The sequence below is a fragment of the Vanessa tameamea genome, chromosome 7 (assembly GCF_037043105.1).
Source record: "Vanessa tameamea isolate UH-Manoa-2023 chromosome 7, ilVanTame1 primary haplotype, whole genome shotgun sequence".
NCBI classification, from domain to species: Eukaryota; Metazoa; Arthropoda; class Insecta; order Lepidoptera; family Nymphalidae; genus Vanessa; species Vanessa tameamea.
This window is the reverse complement of record NC_087315.1, coordinates 12,972,037-12,984,726: the sequence shown is the minus strand read 5'-3', so window position 1 is coordinate 12,984,726 and position 12,690 is coordinate 12,972,037. Positions and strand designations below refer to the sequence as shown.

The 12,690-nt window shown below is 35.6% G+C and overlaps 1 protein-coding gene across 19 annotated transcripts; it reads left to right on the top strand.

The window, feature by feature from the left end:
• Positions 1-435: 435 nt before the first annotated feature.
• LOC113395689 (cytoplasmic dynein 1 intermediate chain) lies at positions 436-12,635 on the top strand. Of its 19 annotated transcripts, none has more exons than XM_026633343.2 (16): positions 436-748; positions 1,454-1,584; positions 1,678-1,868; positions 2,360-2,487; positions 3,809-3,871; positions 5,058-5,078; positions 6,092-6,139; positions 7,931-8,068; positions 8,237-8,648; positions 8,721-8,838; positions 9,004-9,235; positions 9,583-9,743; positions 10,110-10,250; positions 10,528-10,653; positions 10,739-10,896; positions 11,412-12,635. In XM_026633343.2, exons 2-16 carry the CDS (start codon positions 1,462-1,464, stop codon positions 11,413-11,415), a joined length of 2,064 nt encoding a protein of 687 aa, XP_026489128.1. In that variant the 5' UTR covers positions 436-748; positions 1,454-1,461; the 3' UTR covers positions 11,416-12,635. The 19 variants fall into 19 exon arrangements, with proteins under 19 accessions (XP_026489128.1, XP_026489124.1, XP_026489131.1 ...); XM_026633339.2 differs by having other exon boundaries at positions 7,898-8,068; XM_026633348.2 differs by having other exon boundaries at positions 437-748; positions 3,839-3,871.
• The last annotated feature ends 55 nt before the right edge of the window (positions 12,636-12,690 follow it).

The window sequence follows — 12,690 nt, the reverse complement described above, 5'->3', positions numbered from 1 at the left end:
CTATTGGCTAAAACAAATGAGTTCCTTATGTGACCAATAAAACTATTAACAGTGCGAACATCGTAATATAAAACGTACTTATTTCCGTTCAGAAATATAATTAGTAAAATTGCTAAGTTAAAGTAAAAAACCGGTGCATAAAAATACAAAATATGTATAATCCTGAATTTATATATTATATATTAAAATATAAAAATTTTGCTTGCCATTAATATAGAACATGCGTGTTGCACTGACATTAAGCATATAAATTAGTATAATATAAAAAAAAATAATCTTCTTTGTCTCATTTACTGTGTGTATTCATTTATGTTATTTAATAGATGTTTAACCCAATTAAATAAATACCGATGAGATAGTATTTATTTGTGTAGTTATTAAACTTTAGTTGCTTAAACTCAATTTATCCTAATTATTATCTGGCCTGGCAAGTGGCAACATTTTCAAAATTATTTCTTCTGTACATCATTCAGACTTCTCTGGTACAAGTAAATTTCTATAAACTATTATAAAATCTCTCCATAGTTAAAATAAAGTGAATTAAAGTTTGTGACAAAGAGTCTATTACTAAAAACTGTAAAGTCCCTTAAGGTTACACCTATTACCATATATGTCTTACTGCAGTTCCCAACTTTCCCGTTACCTGCATTAAATCAATATTTTCTTCTGCCACGTTCATACGGCATTTATTTTACCGTGTTTACGTTCAAACATGCATTAAAGCTTCAGTTTCGTTTACACCTATAAGGTAAGTTTGTTGTGATTATTATGAGTCATAATTATTCAAATGATCTCAGAAAGTTGTATAAGTGTCAACCCGCTTGAAAAATCAATACTTACTCGCCGCATCGAACTTTCAACTTAGAGCAACAAGTGGTATCTATTTGATCCCGAATTGCTTAATAAAAACATATTCGATACGGATTAATCACGAAAAAACCCTCCCCACGATACTTAATAAAGTAAGTAAGTTAGTTCTAACAAAATATATGAATTGAATTCTTAAAAAATCTAATAAGAATCCTTAAGTCCATTTTAAAAAGAAATGGTGTTACATGATAAAAGGCCCTTCGATTTAGTCAACACTACATAGATAAATCAAATAATGTATTTAACTGTAACAATACTTTAATAATCACACTTTGATTTAACAATCACTTTTTATATAAAACAATAGCAACCAAGAATAAGATATTATTAGTAACTTGAAGTAAATTTGTAGGGTGTAATTTTAATTCCAAACTTGACATTGTCTATTTTAAACTTCACTTCAGTAGATAGATTACCCAAAATAAGTTCCACTTTATTGATTTTATTATAACATTTACATGACCTATCTAATATACTATTCTCACAGTTATGTTGTAAAAAATATTTCAAAATCAATTCTAGGAAATTAAAGTACTTATTATAACTTCACAAAATTAATAATACTTTTTGTGTTATTTAATAGAATCAACAATGTCCAGTATGTCAGACCGTAAAGCAGAGTTGGAGCGTAAAAAGGCTAAGCTTCAAGCTCTTCGTGAAGAGAAAGACCGTCGCCGCAGAGAAAAGGAACAAAAAGATGCTGAAGAAGCTTTGGTAATAATTACAATTTCTTGTAATATTAATATTGGATAACAATATTTATTATTCCATTATCCAATGCTTAAAATGTGTTTATACATTCTTCAGCAACGTGCATCAACGGCATCAAGCCTGGACAGTCGCCGAGATCTGGATGAGATGTTATCATCGCTGGGAGTAGCACCAGTCAAAGATGTACTCTCATCTTTGTCGTCAATGACGTCACTTACTCCGCCACAGACTGCATCACCAGATGCCAGCCTTCCACACACAGACAAATCTAGCCTGCCTCCACATGGGTATTTATAGTCTTCTTTCTTCCTTTCAGCTTGTAATTAATTTCATGGCAATGTATATGGTTTTACAACAATCCAAGAAAGCACTCAGTGCCCCTGATGCCAAACATAAAACTGTAAAAGAACACTTGCGTATAAAAAATATTACATAATATGTTTGTGAGTTCATGGTTGACAACACACCTACCTAGTTTCTGTGTGATATAAAAACCCACCGATTTTCTTACATCAGGTCAAGCTATTTTCTTTTCAGTACTGATGGTAGTGTTTAATTTGATAATTAATAACTAAGTGTACTGCTTCTATATTGAAAAAATGAATTTGGTTTGATTTGAGACAATGAAGCTGATTGTTTTTGAATGGTCATTTTTAAACCTACTAAATTTATGAATTAGTTAATCTCACAAATAATCTTTTACTTATATTTAACTATAATGAATGGTTTGGAGCACTATCTCTATGAAATGATTATGAGTTCAAATGTATGTTTTTAGAGGTTTAAAGAAGCCACCACAGTTGCAAGTTGTCTCTGTACAATCAACAGACATTCCTCCGAAAGAAATTGTCACGTATGCGAAGCAAACGCAGACCACCGCTTCAGGCGTTACAGAGTTGCGTGATGGTAAGTCATTCAAATTTTATTTCCCTTTCCTTACTGTTTTGGTTTTTATTATTAACATTTTTTTTTAATAATAATAATAACAATGATTCAATTTTTTTTTCTTTTAATTGTTCTAAATATTTCAAATAAGTAATTTTCAAATGATGATGAATAACTGAATTGCATTTGTTAACTTTAAATATTATTTTGGTTTTAAATATGCAATTCAGATACCTTATTTATTTTTATTTAATGATTCAAAATTCAAATTATTTTTTTACCAAATTCTCAAATAAAATTTATTTTAGAATTATTTGAGTGTTTGTATCATAAAATATTAATATATTAATGAATTTAACTGTGATGTCTGGGTGATGGTTTTAACAAGGTCATTTGCAAATATTGGATTATTGTGACTAACATTTAAAAAAAAATAGTTGAAATTCATCAATGACGCGTTATTTTTTTTAGTTGCTCCATGGCATAATAATTATATACATGTACCTTAGCTTTAGTTATTTTATAATCTGTGGAATATGTTTCCCTCATATGTATATTTGCAAATGAAACCGTTTTTGTGTTAACCAACGACATCTTTAGTTACAAGGACAGTATTTACTTTTCACGCGTACTTTTTGTTCTAGCCTTGACGATAGTCTGAATTTATTTCGTAATAAATAGATTTATTATTTCGCATTAGTAACAGTTAACGCATACATATACACATACGTAACGATAGTGACTAGAGAATTATTAGAATAGAAGTAAGTTGCAATATTTCAATTTGTTATTAGTACTTCATGATTAGTCATAAATTCGGACTACGAACTTTCACGCAAAATTTTGTTTTCTTTGGCTTAATATATGTTCTGGAAGCGCCAACTGTTTTTTTTTTTTTATTGTACGTCAATAATTTTGTTACCGTGATATGATATTTAAGTAATTTTGAATTTGGAAAAGAGCGTCCTTAAAATGTTTGTATACCTTTTATTTTAAATTAATGATATTTATTAATGCAGTCAATTACCTATTAAAAAAAAACAGCAATATAAATGTTAACATGAAAAAGGACAAGCCTGAAAGGCGCATATAAACTTACTTAAGGGTAAGTTTTCTTTTTATAATTCTTAATTCAATTTTGTTCATCCTTGCCAATTAATTAAAAATAAAATCACAATATATAAAAAAAAAGGTCTGGTTAAGGTAAAATTTTGTTGATCGTTCAAAAATTGCGTCGAAAAACTTATAATCGTAAATATAATAATTTATGAATAATAAAGAAGCAAAAGTAAATACTGTATGAGTTAGGTGCAATGTTTGTGTTTGTGCTACCATAAAAAAGGCTGCTCTTCCAATGCATCACCGCTTGCAGGATACATGGAGGACTGGTGGCGGCCACGGAAAGGTAATTACGACTTTATTAACATTAACGCGGGGCTTGGTAACGTTATACAATACAACATGTATAGAAATTGATACTTCAAAAGCAAAAAGTAAGAAAATTTATTTTTTATAAGTCTATATCATGATATGACTAAATTATAAATTTATGATGATATAGTTATTATTATGATTTCAAAACTATTTTGTCAATACAACATAGTTAATTAATTTCGATACTTCCTTTTCTCTTAACGTACGCATATTTTTTGTCTATGGTAGATTATTGAAAGTCAATAACGAATATTATTGAAATCCATTTATATAAATAAGAATAGTTAGAATAAAATTAAAATTTATTTCGGTACATCAAGCCCTGTTCATTTTACTCATAATTTTTTTTTTAATAAGGAATAATCATGAATGGCCATTGACTGCCTACTTATAATATGTTAAAAAAACATATTTTTAATACATATACAATTTAACGGTCATTGATGATTACAAATTAAGTGTTTGTTTGTTACAATTTATTTAATTCGATTCACATTTAATGCATGAAAGTGATAATCTCTGGGAGTCCATGTTTGGGGGCCATCCATAAATAGGCGCGCAAAAAAGGACATGAAAGGAGTGAAGACTTATATTGATATTTTTTATCTGATTTTTTTTAATAATCTGGGCTCGATGTATTAAAATTTGTGAAAATTTAGTGGAAAATTTAAAAAAGGCGTTAAGGAAAGTGGCGAAGCGTGATGATGGATACAGAGTATTGAATAAGTGTGTAAATTTCGCGGCGTGTGTTTATGGATGACCCCTTTTAATTAAATGTTTAAAAAATATAACGCATGACATTTTTTGTACTGGACCAACAAACGCATGCTTTTATAACAATATTAATTGAAAAGAGCACTTTGTATATCATTTTATTGTTTAATTATAAATAAAATCCCAGTATCGATATGAAAAAAAAAAACGCTGATAAACGAATATCCTGGAACTTTATTCAGTTTTGATAGTATAATTTTAAATAACATTTAAACGTTAAGAACCATGAATAAATTAATAGTAACGAATCAAGTTCCAATATAATATATATCTATACAATGAAGTAATATGTGAAAAACAATAATATCCATTATAATATATAATTTATATACAGTGTGTATATTTAAACTGACGGAATATTTTCATTTTTTGTCCTTATATAGCGCACGCAACTGACTACTACGGTAAGTCATTATTCCCCCTGATCGCTTCCTATCGTTCTCCTAACATTACCTCTCTGTTATGTCGGTTAAATAACATGGTGTCGGTTGTACTGTCGGTAGGACATCTATTATTCTGTATATATAGAGTATCCTCTTTCACGCTTCTAGAATTTTTCACTAACATTTCATAGATACGGTTGAGCCAGATTACTCGATATGTTGAGCCAGAATTAGTATTCAGCTTTCAATTGTTATATCTATCTAGAAATCTGGTACATAATCTACGTATAGTGGTCAAGCAACGCTCGGGACTAATGCATCGCCGTATGATGTGGTACATTCCATTACCAAAAATTATATGATTAAAAAAATATAAAAATAATGTGGCCTTCCAGAGTTCTCCACGTGGTCAAAAAAACCACTAAAGAGGCCGCAAATATTTATCAGTTCCGAAATATAATGATCTATAAATGTAATATGTGTATCGATTATGGTGGTGGTATGGGGTCGCCATATCATCTCACGCCCACCTAACCTTTCGATTCCACTAACAAACACTGCACAGGTCTTAACACAAACGACTCATTTAATTTAACTCTAGGACTGGTAATTTTGACTAATACTTTGAATTGGACCTAGTCCTACAAACAACATTACAAATACTTTAAAACCAATTTGCAATCATTTTATAGTCCACAAACTAGCACTAAATATTTAAATGTTAATAAATCACCAATAATTTAAAAGAAAATTAATGGACGTGTTTTATAAGCTAAAAGTAAAATTTTTGTGTTAAGATTTTTCCAAATTGTTTAATAAAATGTCATCAGCGTTTGTAGCGCCATGTCCATTTTTAATTTAAAAAAAAACATGAATTCCCCAAAGACAGTTTTACAGTTAAATCAAATGTTGTCGCGTTTCATTATGTATAATATCAGACACAAATCGCTAATATGTGTATAAAGTTTAATTTATAATTTATAATGGTCGATAAATACTGACATTGTTTTTTTTTGTTTCCTCCCCTTTTCAAGACGAGTACAATCTAAACCCGGGTTTAGAGTGGGAGGACGAGTTCACAGGTAGGTTTCAAATCTGGATCATAAGAATCATTGAACTAAACTTGCCCTTGGTAGAAGCCTGTGCCACTGTCACTTAGCATGTTTGTTCCTTATTTATATATTTCATATATGTAACGCTATCTATCAATATAGTATGCTAACAAAACATTTAACATAGCACATTCTTAACGATCGAATCGTATTGTTGACCCACACAGATTATTATTATTTTTTTATACGTATGGTAAATTGAATGCGACTATTACAATATGTAAACAAAAGTATGTTTATATTATTTTTTGTTTTAATTTTGTACTTTAGCGGCAATTAGCAGATCACGCTTAATCGATCTGTATGGGTTAACATTATCGTACAATTTCGATATTATAATCTGTCTGTAGTTTTTTTTATAATTATTATTTTATGAAAATATTTTTTATCTACCTGTAAGATACGCTAAATATAAAGGTCGGCCTTGTTTCTTTTGTTAATAAAAAAAAAATAATATGCATGTGACAGAAAATTTTGTATGCATGACCACGAGTCATCATATCATTTATTTTCGTATATATTTTATAAAATTCATCTCTCTAGTGGAGAGCTCGGGAAGTTTGAATATTTTGCATAACGTGATTTTATTTAGAGCTTTCTGTCACTCACGTTTTAAAGCTTACTGTAAGTGTGTTTGCCTTGTAGCTGCATTTGATTCGGGTTTTATTTTATCGAATCACGAACGTTTATAATTCAAAGCATTTGTTTTAAAGAATATATAAGAGGAACTTGCAATAATTAAATAGATACAGTAAATATTTATGTTTGCAACTGCCATAGACTAAGAATGCCAAAAATTAATGCAAGCAACTAAACTTTTATAAAAAACTATATAATTTATTTACTGTAACTATAGAGCATTAATATTTTTTTTATTTCACGTCACGTTTGAAATATATTTGATGAAAATACATGCACAATGTCTTTGGCGAACGGCAATGAAACATGCTTGCACTAATTAAAAGCTAAAGATAAATAAATCTAGCCATTCATAATATCATAATACCTTCCACACCAAAAAAAATAAATTTAGTAATCATAAGTATAAAAAAGTAAGACGTAGTAAGTCAAAAAAAAATACATAAATTGTTTATGGCTTGATTTATTGCATTCATTTTATCAATGGGACACTAATGAATATCTTTTATCGCGATAGGAAGTTCCAGAGTAGTATTTCATTGAATCATCTATTTCGTGAGGTTCATTATTGCTTAAGTTAAAGCTAATAAAATGTGTAAGATATAAAAAAAATATCTCCTAATCCATTTTTTTTTTTGTTAAATGATCTTTCTTTTCTATTATTCTTTTAATGATTTTAACGATTTTTTTTATTCTTACATATTTTAATTTCTCATACACTAAGCGTAGTCCATCTTAACCCTTTTCGCTAGTAGTTCAATAGGTAGTTGCAATTTACACGTACTTCCTTTCATACACGGGTCACGTAATTTTTTTATGAAGTCGTTTTATGCTATTGATAATATTTCTTTTTTTACGTAACGTTCAGTGCATAACTCCTTAACTTAATACATATCGATAAAAAATGACTTCATGGAATTAAAGAAAGAGTACGACTGACTTTTTATCATGAGAGTTAAAATTTTAAAAAAGAATGGTTATTTTTCAAAAAGTTACAGTCAATACATTATAAAAGAGAGAATTAAAGTCAGTCGTAGCCACGTAGTCGTCACCGGCCGCCGCAAAGGGCCATTCTTATTCACCGTCCAGTGCTTACATTCGACGGGGACGGCGCTCGACAAGGTGACGACGAGGAAGCTGCCTTCCATGGAAAACTCCCGCCGGGTATCCTGCCCCACGGACTGCCCACCGTCAAGGAGGTGCAGCCCGCCGTCACCGCCGCGCCGCAGGAGAAGAAGGAGGAGGAGAAGGAGAAGAAGGGTGAGGAGGAGACACTTGAGCTAACTTCTAATTTAATCTTTATTCATACGTTAAACTAGCAAAGTGTAATCGTAGTCGAGTGACATTCGTTTTTGCCGTCGAGCACGGGATAAAAGACGACAAGACGACCCGAGCGAAGTCGTGGCTCACGCAGAGTGTCGGTTGCAGTGCGCGAGCTGAGCAACGACGAGAAGCAGACGATAATGCTGTCGGCGGAGTTCCAGAAGTTCATCAGCCGCGCGGGGCGCGTGATCGAGCGCGCGCTGGCCGAGAGCGTGGACATCTACACGGACTACGCGGGCGGCGGCGACGGCGAGAGCGCGCAGGACGACCGCTGCGACGCGCGCCTGGCGCTCGTGCGCACCTTCGCCGACGAGCGCTGGTCGCGCGGCCGCTGCGTCACCTGCGTGGACTGGTCGGCCGCGCACCCCGAGCTCATGCTGGCCTCCTACCACAACAGCGACGACGCGCCGCACGACCCCGACGGCGTGTGCCTCGTGTGGAACACCAAGTTCAAGAAGACCACGCCCGAGGACATCTTCCACTGCCAGTCGCCCGTCATGAGCGCCACCTTCGCGAGGTCAGCGGCTCGTTCCCTCTCTCGCTCTCTGCTTCTCGATTGACTGTCGCTAAAGGCTTGGCTCTCGTGTAGATTCCATCCGAATCTGATCCTGGGCGGCACGTACTCGGGGCAGATCGTGCTGTGGGACAACCGCGTGCAGAAGCGAACGCCCATCCAGCGCACGCCGCTCTCGTCGCTCGCGCACACCGTGAGTGATCGCTGAATAGTTTTTCCTCCGATCTAAATAATAATAATAATAACGATGGTCTTCACCATTCAATATTCCGTCATTGTTATTATACTGATTTTTGTAATTGTAAAATATATGAAACAGATTGCATTCTATAAATTAATTTTTTGTTTGTTCATACAGCACCCAGTCTACTGTCTATCCGTGGTAGGCAGTCAGAACGCTCACAACCTGATCTCGGTGTCGACGGACGGTCGCATGTGCTCGTGGTCGCTGGACATGCTGTCGCAGCCGCAGGAGACGCTGGAGCTGCAACACCGCCAGAGCAAGGCCGTGGCCGTCACGTGCATGGACTTCCCGCACGCCGACGTCAACAACTTCGTGCTGGGCAGCGAGGACGGAAACATCTACACCGGTGAGCAGCCCAATTCCACTTAGTAGTAGGACTTGACTCGGTGGTAAGGCTTTGTGTAAGTTCGTCTATTCAGCCTCACTACGAATTGGTGGCGCAATAGTGATGTAAGATCCCTTACTTTATCTTTAAAACACCGACATTTTGAAGGTTTTGAAATAAAAATTAAATAAATAAAACGAATGCACTCCTGGTAGATTGAGTCGACAGCTACAAGTGTAGGTCGACTCGTGTGCGACCTTGAAATTATAAATCGTGGCTCGTACCTCTATGGACAAAGCTTACCCGGGCCGAGCGTGGCTCGCCCGGCCAGTAGAGTGACCTCCCCCCCCCCCCCCCCGTGCCCGCAGGCTGCCGCCACGGGCAGCGCGCCGGCGTGTCGGACAGCGTGGAGGCGCACGCGGGCGCCGTGACGGCCGTGTCGTGCCACGCCGCGCCCGCCGCGCTCGACCTGGCGCACCTCTACCTGTCCGCCTCCGTCGACTGGAGCGTCAAGCTCTGGAGCACCAAGGTTCGTGGATATCGAGGTGAAACACCGATGTCCTCCTTGACGACGTCGTCGACGTCGTCGGCGGCATTGAATGCGAGTGCAAAACAAACTTTATTGTACAATTTTATTAAAGTTGCGCAATGTTTAATCACTTCACAATTAGTAATAATTCACACTTTCTAACATAAAACATCAAGTGGAGGGTTATAATCGACTATCGGGTTCGCGGCACCGATCGGTCCTCTCACTCCACTCGACCCCACTCGACACTAATCCTATAATTTGATTGTTCATAACTTGATGCAACACTATAACAGTAATTTTAAGAATGCAGTGTATAGCGTAAACAACAACCTATATTCCGTGACTTTTCCGCGTGTGCGGCAGGAGAACAAGGCGCTGTACTCGTTCGAGGACAGCGGCGACTACGTGGCCGACGTGCGCTGGTCCCCCGCGCACCCCGCGCTCTTCGCCGCCGTGGACGCCGGCGGCCGCCTCGACCTGTGGAACCTCAACCGCGACACCGAGGTGCTTGCATACCACTCCCCGCGTGTTTCTAACGCTTCTGCAACCACTACTGCTGCCATATCTTGGACACTTCTACGACCACTGTCGTCTGGCATGTAGTACCTTAAAATATAGGTCCTATTTTGTGAGTGAACTGTGTGTACTCTGTACTAAGATTACGATTGGTAACAAAAATTTCAGTCCCAATTCGCTCCAATAAATTGAATTGCCAATGTTCTGTATGTATATGGCATCACATGTATACCTATGCTACGACGTAACGGACCGCGTGTGGCAGGTGCCGATCGCGTCGGTGACGTCGGAGGGCGGAGCCGCCTTTAACCGCGTCTCGTGGAGCCCGAGCGGCCAGCACGTCACCGCCGGGGACGACGCCGGCAAGATATGGGTCTACGAGCTGGCAGAGGTGAGCCCGACTTGTCCTTTCTTAGATTTGACCGTTTTATCCGTCCTACTATCGTGACACTGACGCCGGACACCGCGGTTCACAGAGCGTAGCGCAGCCGCGCCACGACGAGTGGAGCAAGTTCGTGTACACGCTGCAGGAGCTGCGCAACAACCAGGCGGACGAGGAGACGGACCGGCTCAGCCTCGCCAGCGGGCCGCCCTCGCTCACCAGCCTCACGTCCATGGCCAGCAACCCGCTCAGGTGACGCGCTACACGATTTACTCAAATCTGCGCAAATGTTCTCTTGTTGTTGCAAACTCTCTAATCAGGATCATTTCAAAACAGATAATAACTTAATCTATTATGAACACTGACGACTGTTTCGATTAAACGTATAAAAATATTATTGATGCTAGATTTTACTGTTCTTTTAGTAACGGTATTATTAGTGAGAACAGTATGAAAAACTTTGGCTGGTCTACAATCTTTCTGGTTTTCCATTCTATTAATGCTAATATTCATTTAAAACAATTACAAATCGAAATATATTTACGATGATTGCTTCTCAATCGATCAATCATACTTTTTGGTGTACACCAAATGTATGTACATAACTATACAAGTTATTTTATCAATATCTGCTTTGTAGGTAATAATTATTTTAAAATCTTAAAAACCTAACTGTTTAAAATGTTACTTTGATTGACTATTGTTAGGATGAAAAAAAATAACTACAATAATAGTAGTTGATATTTTTTGATTTCCATCTCTTACAGATAACTGATGCATTGGGATATTCGCTGCGGATGGAAATTGTAGGTTTATGGAAAGGCTGGGCTTACGTCATGACTGAAGGAAACTGTGGTGCATAGAGATTACGATTAGTTCTTAAATGTTTCATACCCAATGTATGGATGATGAGTTGGTTCACTAAGTTTCCTGGTGTCGAGTTTATGAAGAGTAAGTTGACTCCTGTAGATTCTGGTCACGGTTTTTCCGCTGCGGATTTATCGTCGATAATATCGGCACAATGACGTTAATAAAAATAAGCAAGAAAGTATGATTTATACAAAAAAATAAGCACAATATTCGTTGCACTCGTAACTGATATAAAGACAGCAGAAATATTTACTCCAATAAAATGTAATGTGTGTGATTTGTTTCCTAATAATTATGTCAATGTTTAAATAACATAGATGTAGCAAATGTTGAAAATTATAACTGCTACTATACTATAACCTGAATTATTGCCTTATTTGCAGTAATAACTTTGTTGTTAGTGCTAGATCCAATTGCATACTTGATATTCCTAAATAAAAAATATTTTAGAGTTCTTGTACATAAAATGCTCTGCATAAATGAGCCACCAATTGCAGCTATTTGTGACTATTGCGTACCACTTTTTTAATACCATCATATATTTCTTCTGTCAGTTTTGTGCAGCAAGGCAGTGTAACTCAGTATGGAACAAATATGGAAAATGATGTAAGCTGGTATGTAAATGTCACTTAATCTTGGACTGTGCTCAGTGGCTCCTTTGGGCAGAGCCTAAATTTATATAATCTATAGTAAATATTTTGTCTCCACCTATTTGAAAAAAAAAGGAACAAAAAAACCATAGACAATTTAGAAATAAGCAATATTCATAACACACTACATGGAATAAATATATCAGAATGAAAATGGGTTACTATGATGATTTACATATTATTCACATATTTTATACAATACACCGAGCGGCAACAATATCTCTTCATCTGAATGTCTTTATTTAATGCAGCTTTGTATCAACAATTATGCAAATAGTTGAAATTATTAAATAAAGTTGTTAGAATAGTATAAAGATGTAATTATTGTTACTTTTGCATGAATAACTCTTTATCTTTAGTATTAAACAAATTATATTTATTAAAGACTATTCTTTAACAAGTTGTTTAAGCTTTTATTCATAAGTACCTATGCATTGTAATAAAAACATGAATAAATAACATTGCTTTAAACATATTATTTTTTATTTTAATGTAATTTTTAGTCAAGTTCATTATTCGATACTTG